A 20,428-nucleotide genomic window follows, 5' to 3' on the forward strand; every position below is an offset into this window, starting at 1 on the left:
ATGTGGAAGGGACTCAGGCCATAAATGCTCAATGAATCCTGTGTAGGAGACACGGGCTGGGAGCACGTTTCCTCCTTCATTTGCAGTCAGAGAGCAGGCTGCATGTTCTCTCTCTCTCTCCCGCCCCCACCTCTCTCTCCTCTTTCTGCTCTGCAAGATGCAACCGCAGCCAGGCTTTTGGAGAAATGGTATTTTCCAATCATTTTAGGATAAAGAACATTTTCTGGGCCAGCGTCTCCCAGGCCTCCATCAGTTATTTGAGCCTCAGTGAGCCAGACCTCCTTTCCTGTGTGGGGTCGACTTGAAACTCTTCTTGCCCCACCCCTCCTGCACCATCCCAGCATGACTTTGAGGTGGGGAAGTGGGTTTACCTTGTGGTTTTTGCCATGCCGGTACACCATCCAGTCTTCACCATTAGTGCTGACTTCCAGCTTGTAGGATTTGACATAATAGCCATTCTGAGTTTCCCTGGAAATTGCTCCCTGTGTTGCAATGGCCGTGAGCAAGGTTAGAAAGCGCAGGTCCACCTGAGGAGGAGAGGTGGAGAAGTAAGGGGGTGTGTGGCTCGCAACACCAGGCGGCAGCTTGCTTTTTCTTCAAAGGACACAGTGTTACACCTGTGACCGTGACTAGCTCACATGCATTGGTGATGAAGGACCGTCTGCAATTCCACTGGATGGGTAAACTCAACTTATCTGACACTAAACTGGGCACCTTTGAAATTGTAACATTTATTTATTTTTCCTCCTTTTTATTCTTTTTGCGAATCTGAATGGACGGATTAAGTTTATCTTAAAAGAATCATCCGGCACCTAGAAGAAGGAACCCTTCTTACTAAACCACAGCCTGCCTTGGATAGCAAAAGCAGATTCTGTTTTAAAGGAACAATGGCTAAATCCAATCCAATCCACTTCACTCCCTCTGGTCCAATGCAATCCAATTGACATATAATGCCCTACTTGCAAAAGTCTCAGCTCAGGGCTGCCTCCCCTTCCCTGAGTACCTCACTCCATTGTGTATTTAGTCATTCAGGTCAGGAAGGGGTCAAAGGGCATGCAGAGTCTGCCCAAGCAATTAGGCTTATGCACCAAGTCCTGACCTTTAGCTGGATGAGAAGGATAGCCAACATTTTGAGGCACCTCCTCTCCCACAACATGAAACCCATTTGGAATTTGCTGGATGTCATTCCTTTGCTGGCCACAGCGTTTCTTGATGGTAACCTCTGTGTGCTCAAAATGTAGCCAGTACGCACTGGGAGAATTTAATTCAGCAAGCATTTATTGCCTATTTAATATGGGCTCAGCACTATTAAGCATTCAAAAGAAGTACCCAGTGCTATGTATGTGCATGACAAACAGGTGGATAGCAGTAAGAGAAAGTATGTGATTAAGGACCAAAACTAAGGCTATAATTAATGGGATGCCCATTATAAGGAAGAACTTTCTGGAAGCTCTGCAGGATGAGAAGGATTTTTTGAGAAACAGAGGGAAGAAAAGGACAAATGGCCTCAGGGTTCTGCTGTGAGAACCTCCCTGGAAGTTTCCAGGTGGCCGTCCTCTCTTCCCCGTTGTGTGCTCTGCAATGTCCTTCTCAGGGCCGAGATCACCACGTCATGTCAGAGCTCAGGCAGGCTTGTCACCGGGTCACAAGGCTGTCTGCCATGTGTCGTAAGTCATTGCTCTAGTGTGGAACCAGCAGCTTGCTCTCCCCTGGGGATGAGAACTGGACCAGCCTGTCATGCAAGGAAGGGTTACTCGACATGACTGCAAGTCTTATTCGGAAGAAAAGCAAACAATAGTCTGCAAAGATGCTGCAGAGCATCTGGGCGACTAGCGTTTCATTGCCGGTAGTGACATTTTCCCATGTGTTCTTCTGAGAGCGATGTGCAAATCCTTCCTGGCAGGGCTCCTCCCCAGCAGCAAAGATCAGGAGAAGCTGCCATGCTCAGCTAGCAACTCAACAAGCCTGCCCTTAGGAAACTGTCTGCGGTCCCCTGCCCCCCATCAAATTTCGGATGCCTGTCTGTGCCTAGAAAGAGGGAGAGCTGGAACTATTCATAGACTGTTCCTTGGATGTCTAGAGTAAAAGGGAAAACAGCGCCCTGGCCAAACAACTTCTCCAAGGCTGGGAATCTTCACAAGAGCAGAGGCAGTGCCCTTTTCACTCATCATTTTATCCCGGCACCTAGCACAGTGCCTGGCACATGTATCCTGTTTGGATGGATGAACGAACGGAGGTCTCATGTATGCTGTGCTTATTTTCTTCGTGTCCTTTGTTCAGTGGAGATGAGGAGCCATACCCGTCCCCCCTACTGTGCCCACCAATACACACACACACACACACACACACACACCCTGCATACTCTCTGATATCTGAGTAAGTACCTGGAGATATTCCTTGTTGGAATCCAAGTTGGGTGTCCAGCCATTGTCATCGCCATGGAGCCGGCTTTGCTGAGGTCTCCACCTCCCATCAGAGTAGGTAGAGGAGGCACTGATCTGTTCATTAGCAATCCTGCCAGACTCCATTCCCAGAGGGACATTGCACTGAAAGTCTGGGGCACAGAGATGGTCAAGGACAGAGTTAGGTGTCTCAACCTCATGCCCCCGGGACTCTCAAAACACTCCTCCCTTCTCAGGGCAAGTCCTTGCAGGCACTCTCTCATCTTAAAGACCTAATTATACGCTCACATTTTAAAAACAACTCCACCAAGACACAGAGCTTGACAACCCCTCTGGGTCTGCAAGAAACTAAATTGGACCTAAAAGAAATCGGGCTGTGGATAAATAAGAACCATCATACAAATTAAAAATGCAAACTAAAGCACAAGAACTGCTAGTGCTGCAGGCTACAGATGCTCACAGATGCCAGATGTACCACTGCTGAACACAGGTATATGTGTGATAGACTTGTGGCAATTTGGGTGGGCTGATACATCGTGGGAAGCCTGCTTTATTAATAAACACCCAGAAGGCACTTTTGCTTCTTTCTTCCTTTCACTCCAGTGTCTAATGAGTTCTAGCACAGAAGACAGACATTACAAAGCAATAAATACCTGTCTTTGGGAGACTTCTCTCTAAACACAAGCATGTCACTCTACATCCCCCCAAACCACCTGCCTGGGCAAATGGACCCAGAAGTCACTTACTCTGACCTTGTGTCAACAGCTTAATCGCTGTCCTTCCCATGGATACTGTAGACACTGGTCAATATTTGCATGTGCGTGTGTGTGATAAGGACCAGCAATCTTTTCAGCTATCAAACCTATTCTTTAGCTTTGTGACCGCCCTGGCCATTTGGGGGACATGGTGCAATTTGCAGTACTATTTTCTTGTCATTCAGCATGCATGAGCTATTTGGGGAAACAAACAAACAAGCAAAAAAAAAATGAAATCCAGAATACAAGCTATCAACTTTCCAGCAGGCTAGGCTGCCGTGTGTATAGGTAAGTGTGTGGTATGCCCTCTGCTACCACGGCAGGGCCTCCCAGCTCTAATCATCCTATAAGTGCTCCTTTAGTCCTTAAAGTGATCATTTGGGTTTCTTCTACTGAAGCCCATGTCCAAGAGAAGCATATATGGTGATGGAGCATGTATGGAGCACGATAAGAAGGTGTAGCTCAGGGCAAGAGACTAGAGGTCAAGTTCCATGACCGCTGGGGTTGGAGCTACACTTTCAGTGCTTTGCAGAGTGCCTGGCACATTGTGGAAGCTTAAACAGCTTATTGGAAGTGTGAAGTGAAAGCCCAACCAGTGGACCAGTCCAGGGAAAGAAGCTCTACCCAGGGCCAGAGATGTTTCATGTCAAAATACCTATAAAGAGAGATTTAAAATTGCTGCTCTGTGACAATGGCCACTGAGGCTTGGAGAGAAAGAAAAATGGCCCCAGACTCAAAAAATGTTAGCATGGGGGGGGCTTTATACAGATGTCCTAATTAACCTCCCTTTTGTTCATAGATGAGAAAACTGAGGCTTGAGATGGTCCTATAACTTTCACTGGGAATAACTAATTCTTAGTACACATGCTTTTTTTTTCTTTAAAGAAAGGAGCACCCAGATGGATATTTATTCTGTTTTCATTAATGTTTGCCTAACAAGAGACTATTCTCTTGAACTCAGATGCCACTGCAAGTTCTGTAGAATTCCCACCAGGCCTTTTGTCTTGGCGAGGCCAGCACACCCTCACGGTTCTGCTGGAAGGACAGACAGAGGTTCCCAAAGGCCAACTCACTCTCTAGCGGTTCCTGGGGGACCAGGTAGTAACGTGCAGAGAAGCCATCCTTGGCCACCGCCATGTCCGTGTGAAAGGTCAGGGAGAGGATCTCAGTTGATGAACGGAGTTCGGAGGGGGTTTTGGTGCCACAGTACTTGCCAATCAGGGGACCAACTGGATATGCAAGACAAAGAGAAGTCAATAGTAAAGGAAATGTCGAACTCCGTTTTCAATATGTTCTCCCTTCCCACAATGGCAAGTCATTTGATAAAGCATATGCCTTGGCATAAAAGAACAACGAAAGACATGTTTTAAGAACAATGTGTCATATTTTTCTTGCACATTAAAAAGTACTTCCGCTGGCCTGGCATCATTCTACTCTCACGGCCCTGGGAGATGGGCTGGAAAGGTATTATTATAATGCCTGCTCTACGGAAGAATACATTGAGGTTTGGGGAGGTCACATGACTTTTCATTGTTTATGCAGCAAGGAAATAACAAAGCTGGGATTCAAACCCAAGTTCTGTGACTAAATCTTCATTCAGGAAATGAAATTGCTTAGCTGTTGAGTCTTCATTACAGGACAAAATCCTTAGAATGGCTACCAAAGCGAAAGGCTGGCTTGCTCACCAGTACTGATTATACTCAAGACTTATGCTGCTCTCCTCCTAAGCAGTACAGGTTCCTGGTCCCTCTTGGTCTTGGGTGATATACCTTCTTGACATCTATGACTATACCAATAACAATGAAATTATAGTAAGGATAATGACGATGACAGCAGCTTATTTACAAAGATAAGACAGATGGGTTAGAACTTGCCCAGGGTCTCAGATATGTTGATAAGCACAGCCAGGATTTAAACCTCATCTGTCTGGCTCTAGAGTCCTATTTGGGCATAGAGGGTGGCCACTGAGTCATTCTATTTGGGAATCCTGACAACTTGGAGCAGAGAATAACATTACCTATAGTTTTTCTCATCCTCATCCAAGTATTTGCTCAGTTTCCTCCTATCCTTCTCCAAATAAATATCTCCGAGAAAGGAAACTGCCTTTCTGCAATTTCACTGAAATTGTCCTTGGTGAAGGATAAGAAACAAAAAGCATCATGGGTTATACACAAACCCTAAGGAGTTCTGAAGTCTTGGTTCTCTCTTTGAATTTTTACTAAAGCAATTAACAGGCACAACAGGAGAGGCTGCAACAGTGCCTTGCGACAGTGACGTCACTCACCGTGCGGAATGCCGTCCCAGATGTCCAGCCAATCGTATTTGCAGTCACCCTCGCCCACCTGCAAGGGGTCATACTCCAGGTCAAAGGTCAGAAATTGCAGGACGATCTCCATCTTGGGTTTGGCCAGGATGGTAAAGGTGCAGTCCAAGTTGTGTGGGTACTTCTCGGGGAACCCAGGGGATTCAATGGTCCCGTTGGGGCTTGTGAAGTTTTTTGAACACTCTTCAGAGCCTATATGGGAAGAGAACCCTAGTATTAAGAGAGTAGAAGATGCCTTTCTTAGCTGTCTCTGTTGCACAGGTTATTTAAATGTTTGGGCCCCAATCCCCCTACTCACGAGGCCGTTGTTTCCACTGGAGTGGCCCTTGAAGCAACATACTCTTCACAGTCACGTTTCAAGCCCTTAAGCCAGACCCTCTTTAGCAGAGAAATTAAGGAGGCGAGATGGCTTGCTCTACATATTAGAGTAAGAGCAGTGATTGAAGAATTGAGTGGGGAGGGTGGTAGAAAAAAGTGTATGTGTGTGTGCGTGTGTGTGTGTGTGTGTGAGAGAGAGAGAGAAAGAGAGAGAGGTTGATTCTCTTGAAAAGAGGAACAGAGTCTTCTTTCTCCATTACTCAGCTGCTTGCTCCAGAAATGTAAGTTATTTCAATCCTTAAGGAAGGCTTGCTGATTGCCAGCGGGGCAAACAATGTTACCCCTTATTTATTGCTGACCTCAACACAGCCCCTATTGTACCAGAGCCAACTAAGTGCCCCCTTCTCCCTCCAAGATCCAAGGTGCCTCAGGGGAGGGGCAAAGGGGAGCTCGGGTCTCATTCATGTCAAGACTATATTAAAACGAGCTGCTCTGTAGTGGCCAGACAATTAACAATCGACGTTTTTAGCCGGTGGATCACAGCGGGACGTTGGGGATGTTAAAGGCCGCTCCAGCCACAAGTTTGGAAAAATGCGGCAGTGTATATTGACGTTTGGAAGGCTTCTGGTTCCTTTCTGGTGGAGATGGCCTTGCTTCTCTCCTAAGCGCTTGTGTCTGCTTTCTTGGGACTTAGGAGGCGTCCTTATTAAATGCAGTATACATTCCGCATCCTAGTTCAGGCTGGGAGGGCAGCGGCGGCTGTAACAGGATTACAGCACCGTATCTCCTAATGCCTCTAGGTGGAGTCACCTTAAAAGAGCCCTCGGGTATTTTAATCCGGCCCCCATTTGCCAGGAGGGGCTGGGGGCCGTCCCAGGACAACACAGCCCAGACTGTGGCCCGAGAGTTAGAACAGATTTCATGACATTCTGATTTTAAAATTAAAAAAGGTAGCAGGATTTATGAGGAGGATAAATAGGTACTCTAAGCATGAAGAAAACAGAGAAATACTCAATAAACCAGGTGTTTACTGGCAGGAAGTGTCCTCTGGGGATCCCACTGAAATATAACTATGCGATGTCAATATGCCGATCTTAGCCCGCAGTGATGTCTTTATCCGCGCTCCTGCAGAGGCCCCTCCGCGAGTCTCTTTATTGATGATGGCTTTCTGGAAAGCAGCAAATGTCTGACTTGGAAAAGGTGCCATGCAAATGAGCGGGGGAGGGGAATGCAACTTTTTTTAGCATCAGGCAGGAAATTCCAATATTCCTACCTACGCATCCATCACCTCCACCCTTCTTCCCAGCTCTGTGGTTTGGCAAGGTCGGGGCCAGATACCTGGGGCTAGAGCGAACCTTTTGGCTTGCTGGAGGGTCTCTATGTGACATATCTTAGCAGGTCTGCGTTCCATCATTCAGGGCGGGGCAGCCCGATGGGCAGCCAGGGCCTCCCCCAGTTTGCAAACCATAGAGTCCCCAGCTTTGTTTGCCATCGGGCCCTCAGCTCCCGAGGGTCTCCTCAGTGGCCGGAAATGAGGCAGTTTGGCAAAGCCACGCCAGCTGGCAGCTCCTGGGGGGCCGACAGGAGCTTTGAAAGGTTAGTGTTTATGACTGCTGTGCAGCCTTCTTCATGTGGGCCACTTAGCCAGAGGAAATTAACTCTCTATTCACAACTTGCTTCCAGAACTAGAAAAGGCATCCTGACATTCCCCCCTGGAGTCTGCTCCATTGTCCTCCCCTTCCCAGGCAACGCCCCCTGGGAGTGGGGAATTGATGGGGGAATCTTCCTTTGGTCCCGCTCATCCACGGGGGACAGGGGCTCCACAGTGGCTGCCTGGTAAGTTCAAGAAAGGCCCAGAGAATGTGAGTTTCTCCAGAACCCAGTTTCCAGGGTTCTGAGGCCCTGCCTGTGACTGGACATAATTTTTCAATCTGAGATCCTTAAGGCAAAAAAAAAAAAGTGTATCTATCTCTGACATACAGTTATACATGGGTGTATCCCCTGGCTTATTTTGAATTAGGTAGACAGTTTGATCCTTTTCATGCAAAAAAAAAAAATGTAAACATCCACTATAATTGTGAATTTGTCTGTAATTGCACCATCTCCCTGTTTAAACTGCAGTCAAGGCGTCAGAAAGCGGGCAGCGGACTGTCACAGGTAGAGAGGAGATCTCAGCAAAGGGTGAACATCCCTGAGACAAAAGTTGAGTCCTGCAGATATCCACCTAATCGCAGGTCCTTTCTGTAATGTGTTAAAAGGACTAAAGGTTAAAAAAAAATAGCTCAGTCAACAAATACTCAAGTTCAGTCAGTGCTGAGACTGTCCATAGAAGCTAGAGGATTTCGACTGTAGTGAATGATCTCTGGGCTCTGGTATGAAAAATGCCCACTCCGTGTTTTTTTCACTGTAAATTTTACACCAGTCCTGCAAGGGGAAGAAGAGGCTGCACATATAAAGCTAATTAAAGTGTGGTGGGTTTATCCGAAGCTGAGTTTGGTCTGATCACAGATGTGAATACAGTTCTTCAATTCCCGCAGTGGGAGGTGGGGGCTCTCCAGGTTTTCTCTGTCTGTGAATGACCCCAGATATTCAGTTCCCAAAGTGTCACGGAGCACCAGGAAAGAAAACTTGCCCTTGAACTTCGGTCCAAGGAGCATCAGAAAACCAATAAACTAAACAACCCCACATTTTCCAGTGATTCAGTCTCCAATGTTTCATTTTAAGTTATTTTAAAATTCCTTTCTCTGTTCTGCTCATGATTTGGTGATTGGAGAGCCTTTAAGTTTGTGAGTTGTTTTGACTAACCCTTTTATATGGGGGTAGTCTGGTAACATATAGACTCTTTTATAAACCACTTCATTCAGAGCAGACATGAACTTCCCACTCCAGAGACATGTCCCCTGTCTGTGCCCGAGTTGTGGGTTTATGTCTGTCAGTAATTTTGCAGCAGAGTCTGGCCAAAGCAATGTGCCGTCAAAGGCTTCCAGAGCCCTCTGCACAGTTATTTGCGTATCTGTGTTTACGGTTCCCCCTTCTTTCTCTATGAATCTGACCAGCAAACATAGCTGTGTTTGTTTGGATTTCATTAGGCTGTTCATGCATTTCTTTTATGTGCTGCAGATGATGCAAATGGTGTATTTTCTCTCAAGGCTCCAACAGCGGGGGCAGGACACGGCACCTGGAAGAATGTTGAGTTTTGCATACCCGCACACGTATGCTCTTTGGAATGGCAGGTTAGCACGGCCCTGAGGAAACCACTGGGCTCTCACCTTCCTTCTTACATTCCCTAGAAGTGGCTGCTGTTGGCAGGAGATGCCTCCCGCTGCAGTAACCTCCTTCTTCCTTGTACGGATGATGCCAGTCCTTCAGGCAGCGCCCCCGCCATTTCTCCACACCCCGACCACCTCTCCGGGCTGGCACGATTGTTTCCAGGAAGTCCACAGGCTTGCCGCCTCATATGAAATCCTACTTCAGCCTGTCCTCAAAACAGCAATGCTGAGTGATAATACCCTCTTGGGTGTTTCATCTTTTAACGTCATCCCCTCTAGCCATCATTTTTTTGCGTGGTGGAGAGAATTCACATTCACCTTTTCTGTGGTTTTCTGGAGAATGTGGCAGCCTCCTTGTGAAACACAGCAGAGGTGAGTTTGAGTGGTCCTGCCCATCTTGTCGGACTTCCTGTGGCCGGCTCCCCGGAAGGCCTTGCTCGGAGCTGTTTTCCTTTCACGGTCAGCGCGGTGGAGCTGAGTGACAGTTTTAGCACTGGGGACTTTGCTATCTAATAAGACTTCCCAGATTCTCCGCTTGCCACACCCAATGGAGCCCTAGTTTTCATAACCATAGCAGGTCACTCACACCTTTACTTAGCGCTTACTCGTTGTGCCCCACACTATAGTTTTTCTTTCAATCTGCATATCTATTTACATATAATCATTCAACAACATCAACTGTGCATCTGTTCCGTGCTGAGGGTTTACATACCTGTCTGGCTCATGAGAAGAGGGCACACTTTTATTCCTTTCCTCCTCTCGCTCCCCGCTGCTCCCCAGCAGCAAGTGCTACAATGAGCATTTCATCTGTGATCCGATTCTCGCACAGGACTCCAGAGAATGTTGATCAAGCTCTTCAGGAGTCTCCCCACCCCCACCCCAGCCACTGGACACAGATTGTCAGTCCCTGTGACCTCATGGAGCCAGGAGCTGGATGACTCACAGCAGATGGACCTTGTTGGGGAGTCAGCTCCCACTCTGGCTTGACACAGTTCCCCCAGCCACGCCCCTTCATCGGACTCTGCGCTCTTGTTCTCAGGCAGACAAATCCGACAAATATTTAGACAGAGTGGATATAAAAAGTGCTTTCAGCAGCTACCACTTCCTTTCAAGAACTGTTTAGCAAAAAAGAAAATATATATGAATAGCTCCCCTCACACTGAACTCAACAGGCGCCAGACTTGGGCCTCTCGATGACAAGGCCTCCCCTTTCACCAGGCTCCAACCACAAGTTGCCCAACCCAGGCTGGAGAGGAGAACACACTCGATAGATGGAGATGGGGCAGGAGCCTCTTGAGTAGAAGAGCGGCTGAGGGAGAAGGGAGAGTGGGAGAATAAGCTTCACTTGGTCTGAAGAAAATGAGCTCACATATCAGAGGGAAGGGCACACTGCGTGGAGTGCGTAAGTGTAGGTGCTGAGCCAGCGTCTTATGGATGAAAGTTGGCTCTACCCACTCACGGAAATAAGCACTAGCCCATATTCTCAGGACCTGACATAATCGAAGGGGGAGCTAAGGGAAAGCAAGCAGTCAACTTGACGTGAAGTGTTCTCTGCCTCTTTTTCTCCTATCTTTTTAATTGCTTTTCAGGGGGGTCAGCTTCATTGGCATTTAGCAAGTTAGCCATTGACATTCAAGGGTAGAAGTAGTAAAATGGATCAGCAAGGGGGAATTTCTCCGTATCAAGCTACTGCATGACCCCAGTGGGAGGGGGCAGGAGGTGGTGAAATCTTTTTTTAAGTTTTTTAAATATATTTTATTGATTATGCCATTACAGTTGTCCCATTTCCCCACTTCATTCCCCTCCTCCCTGCACATCCTCTCCCACCCACATTCCCCTCACTTTAGTTCCTGTCCATGTGTCATAAGTTCTTTAGCTTCTACATTTCCCACACTACTCTTGCCCTCCCCCTTGTCTATTTTCTTCCTACCGTCTATGCTACTTATTTTCTGTACCTTCTCCCCCCTTCTCCTCCTCCTACTCCCCTGTTGCTAACCCTCCATGTGATCTTCATTTCTGTGGTTCTGTTCCTGTTCTAGTTGTTTGCTTAGTTTGCTTTTGTTTTTGTTTTAGGTGTGGTTGTTAATAATTGTGTTTGCTGTCATTTTACTATACATGTTTTTTGTCTTCTTTTTCTTAGATAAGTCCCTTTAGCATTTCATATAGTAAGGGCTTGGTGATGATGAACTCCTTGAACTTGACCTTATCTGAGAAGTGTTGTATCTGCCCTTCCATTTTAAATGAAAGCTTTGCTGGATGGAGCAGTCTTGGATGTAGGTCTTTGGATTTCATGACTTGGAATACTTCTTTCCAGCCCCTTCTTGCCTGTAAAATCTCTTTTCAGAAATCAGCTGACAGTCTGATGGGAACTCCTTTGTAGGTGATTGTCCCCTTATCTCTTGCTGCTTCTAGGATTCTCTCCTTTATTTTAATCTTGGGTAATGTATTTACAATGTGCCTTGGTGTGTTCCTTCTTGGGTTCAACTTCTTTGGGACTCTCTGAGCTTCCTGGATTTCCTGGGAGTCTATTTCCTTTGCCAGACTGGGGAGTTTCTCCTTTATTATTTGTTCAAATAACTTTTCCACTTGTTCCTCTTCCTCTTCCACTTCTGGTATCTCTATAATTTGGATGTTGGAACATTGAAAGATGTCCTGGATATTCCTAAGCCTCTCCTCATTTTTTGAAATCTTGTTTCTTCATTCTTTTCTGTTTGGTTGTTTCTTTTTTCCTTCTGGTCCACTCCATTGATGTGAGTCCCTGTTTTCTTCCCATCACTATTGGTTCTCTGTGCATTTTCCTTCATGTCACATAGTGTTAGCCTTCATTTTTTCATCTAATTTGCAACCAAATTCAACCAATTTTGTGAGCATCCTGATCACCAGTGTTTTGAACTGTGCATCTGATAGGTTGGCTATCTCTTCATTGCTTAGTTGTATTTGCTTTGGAGCTTTGATCTGTTCTTCCATTTAGGCCATTTGATTTTGGTCTTGTTGCACCTATTACTTATGAGGGGTGGAAGCCTAGGTGTTCCCCAGGGCAGGGCAACCCGGTTGTTGGGTTGTGATGCTTATGTGGGGGTGGGGTCTGAGAGGGAACAATGGTTCTTGTTCTGTTCTCTCTCGGATTTTAGTCCCTTCCCCCACTTTCCACAAGCAAATTGGGCCCTTCTGGTGCTGATTCCCGTGTGGGTGGACCTGTGCATGTTCTAGGACCCTGTGGGTCTTTCCAACAAACTCTCCTGTGAAGCTGGGAGTCTCACCCTGCAACTCAACCCCTGCAGGTGTTTTTAATCGGTGTTTTGAGGCTTTATTTCCCCACACTGGGACCCCAGGTTGCCTGGTCCATCTCGCTCCCCAGTTTTGCCTGGTTTATCTGTGCAGGAGTGTGGGACTGCCTGGTCCACCAGCCGCCTTGTGCGCTGTGCCCTGCTTCACAGTTGCCACCTCGCTGGGTCTGCCTGTTGCCACCCAGGGTTTGCCCACTACCGTCTTGCACACCCAGGGTTTGTCAGCTGCTGCCCTGTGAATGCCCGATGCCACCACCTTTTTTGCTGAGACCCCTCTCCCCATGGGCTGCCCGCCTGACTCCACCCCTCCTACTGGAATGTGTCTATTTTAACTCCTTGGTTGTCGGACTTCCATACAGTTCAATTTTCTGTCAGTTCTGGCTGTTATTTTGTTTCTAAATTGTTGTTGTCCTTCTTTTGGTTGTGCGAGGAGGCACAGAATGTCTACCTACACCTCCATCTTGGCAGAAGTCCCCATGGTGAAATGTTTAGAGACTCCAAACACTAAAAAGATTATGTCCTCCTATACCATGTAGTTCTAAATAAAGGCCACATTAAACCATAAAGTAATTAGCAGAAAATTCAACCAAGTTTTGCTTTTTCTCATGAAGATTATTGTGATTTTTTAAAAAAACTCACAAAAAATCAGACTTTTTTCAAAAGTGGTTTTCTGTTTCATTGGTGCCCCTACTCTTTCAGCTCCACAAACAATGCTTGTCGGCAGGTCAGGCAGCACCCAGCACAAGCCCTGAAACGCACTCCCTCAAACTGGATGATAACTTCAACTGTCTTTTCATCTTGGGCTGTTTCCAAGTTCACTTTGACCTCTCCTCCCTCTATAAACTTGTCTATGAGCGCACAACCATTACACAGCTCCTGTACACTGTGCCCCGTGGCCAGACACAGATGGCGACCTCCCATCTTCTTTTAGATGCCCCACTTCTGGCTTTCCACCCACGACCACACTGACCTGTTTTAAAGATCTCGTAGCGCAGGGAGAAGCCTGCCCCCTGCCGGGCATAGTCGGAGGTGAACTTGATGTAGAGAACGGAGCCTGAGGAGATGATGGTGGGTGGGGCGATGTTCCCACAGTGCTTTCCCAGGAGGTCTGCAGATTCGCTGTCCCCGTCACGAATCTCAATGAAGTCATACCTAGGTGAAGATGGCACCAAGGGGCACATGTGAGGAAAGCTCAGTTTAAGGAGATGAGAAGGACTCTTTGTCTTACTCCAGCTCACAGGCCCACCATCCAGCACTAGACACACAGGTGTTTCAGATTGCTACATCAAAGCCACTTATGTTTGCTTGCAGACTGTCCAACGCAGATATAGGAAGTTTCATTGGTTTATTAAAGCCACAGAAAGAACCGATGGCTAGATTGTAAGGACTTATCTCTTGCCTACATAAGAGCAGTAGCATCATTACACTATCAACTATCTCAAAAAAGAACAAACAAACCCCAAAAACCCCAAAACAATTTCTTTGTTCCTTTTATAGCACCATTTTTATTTCCATTATGATCTCTCTGAATGTTGGTCTTTTCTTCTTAGCTCTGTATCACTGCAAGTTGTTTTTACACATTTCAGCATACATTTCTTTATCTATAAAATGAGGATAAAAATATCCACTTCAGAGGGTTGGGCTAGAGACGGAATGAAAAAAACATAGGTAAGGTGCTAGGCACCAAGCCAGGCACACTGGGGATGTTTCAGAGATATTTTTATTTTCTGGCTCCCTCCGCCATATTCCAGTTTTCTCCTGGGTCATCCCCTCTTCTCTCGTTTTTAATTATTAATGACAAAGACTCCCCGCACATGGGCCACCTCCCTCCCCGAGATGACTCTGCGAAGTTCACATCAGTGATGTCTCGTCAACAACACATTGTAAAAAGGAATCAGCATTGTATTAGATAAGGCAATAAAAACCTTTCTCCCAACGCCGGGGGTGAGTCCCCAGAGGCCAGCGTGTCTGAGCACATCACTCCTCGGCTCAGCAAGAGGTGGAGCAGCCACCCCCCCCACCAAGTCCTGAGCTCATTTCAAACAGAATCAAACCAGCCCCGGGTGGGGAAAGACACCTCAAAGACATCCGTGCCTAGGCTCATGGGGTGGCGCCATTTCACCTGTACAGACACACCTGGTCAGCCTGGCCATGTGCTCGGCCAGTCTCATGTGCCCGGCCAGTCTCAAGTGCCCTGCCCGCACTCCTTCTCCGGGCTCCCAACGGCTCAGGGGGGAAATTTCCACCTCGCTCTCTTCCAATTGCTAGTCACTCTGCCATTATTTACTGAAAACTATCCATCTCCCTATTGCTGTGTATTTATTTTGCATCAACCTGTTAAAACAACATGGAAGAAGTCTGTTTCTTTTGGTTAAAAAGAGGCCAGAGGCTACCCATCCTGGGACGTGCCTGGCACACCCACAGGGTCTGAGGGGCTGGATGCTGGCAGGAGTGGCTTGCCTGGGCCAGAGGGGCCAGAGGCCTCACTGCAGCCCCCGGGAGCCCTGTTTCAGATCGTGCAGCTACTTCCAAATAAACAGGCCCGTGAAGGAAATACAAGGTGTGGACCAGGGTTAGTTCACTCTTTCATCCCAGAGCCCTGGAATCCTACAGTCAAAAGAATCACAGGAGTTGTTGGCAGGAGTCTGGGGAAGACGATGGCAGGCTTTCCCCGAAGAGCTCTGGAGAGACGGCTGCAGATTGAGAAAGACAGTGGGGGGTGGAGAAACCTGTGTGGGTCTGTGATGTCAGTGGGGGAGATGGTGCTGACTTCGGACAACATGCTTCCTCACTTCCAAAATAAAAGTGAAAAGACACTTAGTTTGTTCTCAAAGGAAATTCCCCAAACTTTCTGGAAAATCCCTTCTTACTATTTCTATACTAAGGCAGGACTGCTGCCCAGTCACTCCCAGCTGAGTAATGGCGATGTCCCTCCAGCGCAGCCTGCACAGCCTTGGAGAAGCCACATGGATGCATTAAGCAGATATTACCTGGTTCACCTGGACTGGCAAAGGCATGGCCCTGTAAGCAAGAGGCCCCACCCTCACCCCACCGCCCCCTCCAACCCAGAAGTGACACAGCCCAGTTCGGACCCCAGCTCAGCCTTGTTAACTAGGTGCCCTCAGGCAAATTGCTTAACCCTTCAGAGCCTCAGAAATGGGGAAAATAAAAGAGGGATATCTGAACTTTCCTCCTAGAGGTGTGGTGAGACTTAAACACTGACCTAATCTATATACAGTGTCAGTGCACAGCCTGGCAGTGCGTGTGCGCTTCACAAGTGTTTGCCATGACCCACTGTCCTCACACCCACCGTCCAAGGGGCTGAGCCCGGAGCAGAGGCGCCTTTCCCTGAGAAACGGAGCCAGCCAGGAGAGCTGCCGTGTGAGCAGGAATGCACATCTGTTCAAATATTTTGGAGGGCATCTTGGCAAAGAGGTGAAAAAAAGTTAATATGCACGTACCCTTTACTCCAGCAATCCCCCTGCTAGGAATTTTTCTAAGCAAATAATCAGACAACTGTGCAACCTATAAGAAGCATATAAAAAGTGAGAAGATGCTTTGTTTACAAACAGCATCAAGTCCAAATGCCCGACGACAGAGGGCAGGTAAATTAGTTTTCGTGAATGGATAAAATGGAATATTCTGCTGCCATAATAAATCGTGCTGGAGGTGCATATTGTTTTTATGGAAAAAGTGTTCATGATATATTGTTAAGTTGAAAAAAGTAGATTTTTTTAAGTATGTTTCAAAAAATGTGTGTGTGTATATATTTTCTCACATACATACACGGATAAAGTCTAAAAGATTGAATATTAAAATATTAACAGTGGGGAGATTATGTGTGGTGGAACACTTGGTAATTTTTACTTTCTTCTTTGTTCTCTTCTATTATCTATATTGCTTACAATGAACCTACATTTCTCTAATAAGCTACAAATATATAAAACTGTTTTCCTTAAGAGTTTTCTTTTTTCAGAGTCAAAGAACTGGGAAAAATAACCCAGCTTTCATGGCTCAGCAGGTGAAAATATGAATATCAGCTTCACCATCATCGTCACCATCATCATTATCCATCTCACAGACTGACAGTGAGACCCAGGGAGACACCTGGGGTAGTACCCGTCACAAGGCCTAGCTCAGTGGGTATGTAACAATAAAGACCACCAGGTAGCTCCAGTCTTTGTGGCGCCAAGTTCTCCAGGAAGGACAAAGAGAGGCCCGATATCCCAGAGGCCGGAGGGTGTCACCTGGGCTTGCCTGGTGACCCATGGAGCACCTGAGGGGATTAGCAACATCAGCCACAGGGACAGGGCTGCCCAGCAGATGCCTCGGCTAGGGGCTGGCCTCAATTTCCTTGATGGATGCCCAGCCCCACAGCCTTCTGTGTCATGCTGGCAGCTGCAAATACTTCCTTGCATGTCCACGTACACGCAGAGTGAAGAGATGCACTTTTGAAAAACGTTTTCATATAAATCAATCATTATTATAAATTTTCTCTCTGAGCTTGTTATTTAAAGGACCCCTCCGGTGAAACCTTTTGTAAAGCAAATAATCAGCCCTTACTTGCACTTGTTAGAAAAGCTGGTCTTTCCTATCAGGTTTGCTTTCAGGGGAAAACTACCAAGAGTTTTAGTTTGGTGGTAAAATCCCCACTCCCGCCAGGGTCGGGGCTCCGCCCTGCGGACAAGCCCCAGTTACCCACAAGGGCTCTAGCTGGGCTTTTTGTAGACAAGGTACACTCCAAATGCCGCGCTGACTTCACACAGAATGTCTCATTTACCTCCTGTGTGGCTGACTCATTGGGGGAAATTTTTATTAGGGATTTGCCACAGCTGGAGCGAATCTCAGACATTTCAGTGTTGTTGGGTTCATCTGGGAAAGCTTGCAGAAGCCTAGGCAGCTCGTGGCCTTGGGGTAAATATGGCTCTATGCCTGTGGGGCACAAATGCAGGGCTCACCCCTCCCCCAGCGGGTTATCCTGCTGGATAACCTGAAAAGCCGTCCCTTTTGAAATACCATCATTCATTTTCTGGAAGGACACACAGACCAGCTAACAGACACAGGAATCACCGAGTTCGCATTTCATTATGCAGTCCCCCCCGAGTGAGAAAATGCCTTTCAAATTTAATGCTACCTTTTAGTATTTTATTTATTTACTCTCTTAGGCTGAAGTAGCCAGCCCTCTCTACTGCTTGTTCTTTTTTGTGCGCGTGTGTGTCTCTAAAATGGCTCCCCAGGTGCCTTTTTACTTTTCTCCTCACAGATTCTGACACTTACAGATTGAACATTTGTCCAGAGGACGCTGTCTGTTCTTTCTCTCTGGACTTCAAAGTCTTAGTTTCTCTCCCAAAACCCACATCTGGGGCGTGGGAATCCTGACAGTGGAATTAATTTTCAGAGTCCACGGGAGAGATATGGAAAAGCAACAGTCTCGTGGCCTCCTCTCATCACTAGGCAAGCATGAAAAGAGGCTGCCTGCTCCCCACGACTGTACCCACTCCGGACACCTCTCGGCAGGAAGGGCCGGCCCACTGAGCCTGCGCAGGAGGACGTGCCGCGCTGAGGCCCAGCTCGCAGGGCGGGACGATGTCGCCCCTCCCAGAGTCTACCTTTGTGAAGGCGTTTCCGTATCGCAGGTGGTACGGAACAACACTGTGCCCATCCTCCAGGATTTCGGTCTACACATCAGACTGCCTGTACCCACCCCAGTCCTGAAGCCAGAATGTTTTACAACCCGGTGATGTCTCCTTTCATGTTATTTGTATTGTGAAACATTTACGACATGACATTTGGTTCCATGACATGCTTTTTCCAGCCTCTGGGCCTTTGCACCTGCTCTTCCCTTTGCCTGCAATACTGTGAGCTTTTTCTATTGGCTGAGACCTTCTCATTCTCCTAAGTGCAAATGTTACCTGCGCAGAGATATCTGCCCTGACCACCCTATTTCAGATGCCACGCCCTTATTCTCCACCCCACCCCCACCCCTTATTGCCTTTATCCTGTTATCATCATCTGCAAAGGTTTCGTCAATACACTTACTTCTCTGATTAGACTCTGTGTCCTGCACTGGATAGTGGGCGCCAGGAGGGCAAGGGCCCTGCCTTTTCACGGCTGGGTTTGTAATACTTGTTTGGCACAGCGCACACAGGAGGCTCACTAACTCACTCCTGAGTGAGTAAACCAACGGGGGACTCGAGGATGGCGCTACCCGTGAACTCTGTGGGGACACTTTCCGAGGAATGTGGTATGTTTGGTCCGTTTCACGCTGTTTGCCCGTGTGTTCCCATGAACTCACTGAGCGGTTCCGGTTGAATCTGGAAACCCACATGCTGCCTTGTACCTCAAAAACTTGCAATAGAACATTTTGAGTGGAAGAAACATCTCAAATCATGCTGACAGCATTTTCACTATTAGCGGCAAACAAATCAACTCTAATTAAAATGCTGTCATAGTGATCTGAGATTTTTCTCACTCATTCAAAGTTCCATATTTCATGAGTAGATTATCCAGGCCAGAGAATTTATCACCTCCTGGAGAGCCTTTCTTCCAGGAAGCTCAAAGACAGCCACAAACCCTATCTTATTAATCCTTACATTAAAACCTGCAGGGAAAACAAGAGGAGAAAAACCATCATTTACATCTTCCCAAAGAAGAAGCTGCCAGAGATAAAAAGAGGCGGCCGAGGGCAGGTCTGCACAATGCTGAAGTCTCTGGTCACTTTGGGCCCAAAGTCAGGTCGCCTGCTTCTCAGGGTCAGTAGGGACATCCAGCCTTGAGGGAGAAATCAGCTTGCTATCAGGTAGGGGTTATTTAAGAAGCAAATTTCATTTCCTTGATTTTTTTTCCCTTTCACTGCTACCACCCATTTGATAAGAAGCTGGTGTTTTGATGGGATAAGTCCCATTAACTGAGTACTTACTATGCATTAGGCCCTCAGTTTAGATACTATTTCATTCAACCCTCATTTAGTGCACACCATGCTCTGTGCCAATTACCATCCATTTGTAGATGCTGATACTGAGGCCCAGAGAGGTTAAGTGGCCTGACTAAAGTCACATGACGAGAAATGGTCAGAGGCAGGCTTTGAACCCAGGTGGTCTCAGTCCAGGGCACGCAGACCTCGCCTGTGTCCCTTTGCCTCGATGTTGAAGGAATATCTGAGAGCAGAGGGAATGCCAGAGTGCTGAAGCACAAGAATACTAGAAGGCACCAGAAGTAAAGAAACTGCTTGATCTTTTTATTTAGCTGTTTTGTTTAAACAAATCGCCAATAGAGGCAGTGAGCAGATTTGGAATTCATGGTTTCAGGGCCCACCTGGTAGAAATCTAGCATGTAAGTGTTCAGATGGGATAACATATTAATTTTTGTAAGTGAAGTATTTTTATATGCACATGTACACCCATATGAGAACATATGTCCTATTGAGGGAGAAAATAGTATCCTGTGTATTTATAAGCTCTTAAAGTACAGTCTAGAGCATATAGTCTTGAGCTCATGGATTTTCGGTAGGGTCCACAGGTGAGTTTTAGTAGGTCAGGGACCCCTATAATCACGTGCAGAAATGTTGTGTGTTTGCATGTAAAGAAGGGGCCTGTGACAAAAACAAATCTTAAATGCCTCTTATGGAGAAACATATCTGTCTATAAGGGTGCGTGTCTGGGAAGTGAAGTACGTGGGCTTTGCAGACAGACCTGTCTAGTTGCTGGCTCTCACTGATGGCATGACTGTGGGTAATGCATTATCTTTTGAGTCTCAGTTTATTCATTTATAAAACGGAAGCAATAATAGTCCCCACCTTGTGGGATTGATGGAAGGATTGCAAAGAGACGCAAAGGCCCAGCCTAACGCCAGATACCTTAGAATGTGCCTGGGAGACACGGACCATTTTTTATTATCACCTGTGTTCTACAAAGCAGGGTGGTAGACTTGGGGGAGGGGAGTGTCATGTCCACATGATGCTTCGGAAACCAAACATGTGACGAGAAAATGAAAAGTCATAGCGTTAGAGAATCTCATCAATGCCCCACAACTTGGGTGCTTGGGGGCGGTTGGTTTCTAAAAATCCTCCTCCTGT

The 20,428-nt window shown here is 46.9% G+C and overlaps 1 protein-coding gene across 4 annotated transcripts in view; it reads right to left on the reverse strand.

Moving 5' to 3' along the window:
• The window catches only part of NRP2 (neuropilin 2), a 116,278-nt gene that overhangs the window by 67,982 nt on the left and 27,868 nt on the right, over window positions 1–20,428 (reverse strand). For all 4 annotated transcript variants that reach the window (XM_053656886.1, XM_037166050.2, XM_053656914.1 and 1 more), the window contains exons 3-7: window positions 13,325–13,506; window positions 5,442–5,672; window positions 4,231–4,386; window positions 2,385–2,554; window positions 372–527 (exon numbers count right to left, since the gene is read on the reverse strand). In XM_053656886.1, coding sequence (XP_053512861.1) covers window positions 372–527; window positions 2,385–2,554; window positions 4,231–4,386; window positions 5,442–5,672; window positions 13,325–13,506 — 895 coding nt within the window. The remainder of the gene's footprint in view (window positions 1–371; window positions 528–2,384; window positions 2,555–4,230; window positions 4,387–5,441; window positions 5,673–13,324; window positions 13,507–20,428) is intronic.

This window comes from Artibeus jamaicensis, unplaced genomic scaffold, assembly GCF_021234435.1.
Source record: "Artibeus jamaicensis isolate MK-2021 breed Jamaican fruit bat unplaced genomic scaffold, CSHL_Jam_final contig_1015, whole genome shotgun sequence".
NCBI lineage: Eukaryota > Metazoa > Chordata > Mammalia > Chiroptera > Phyllostomidae > Artibeus > Artibeus jamaicensis.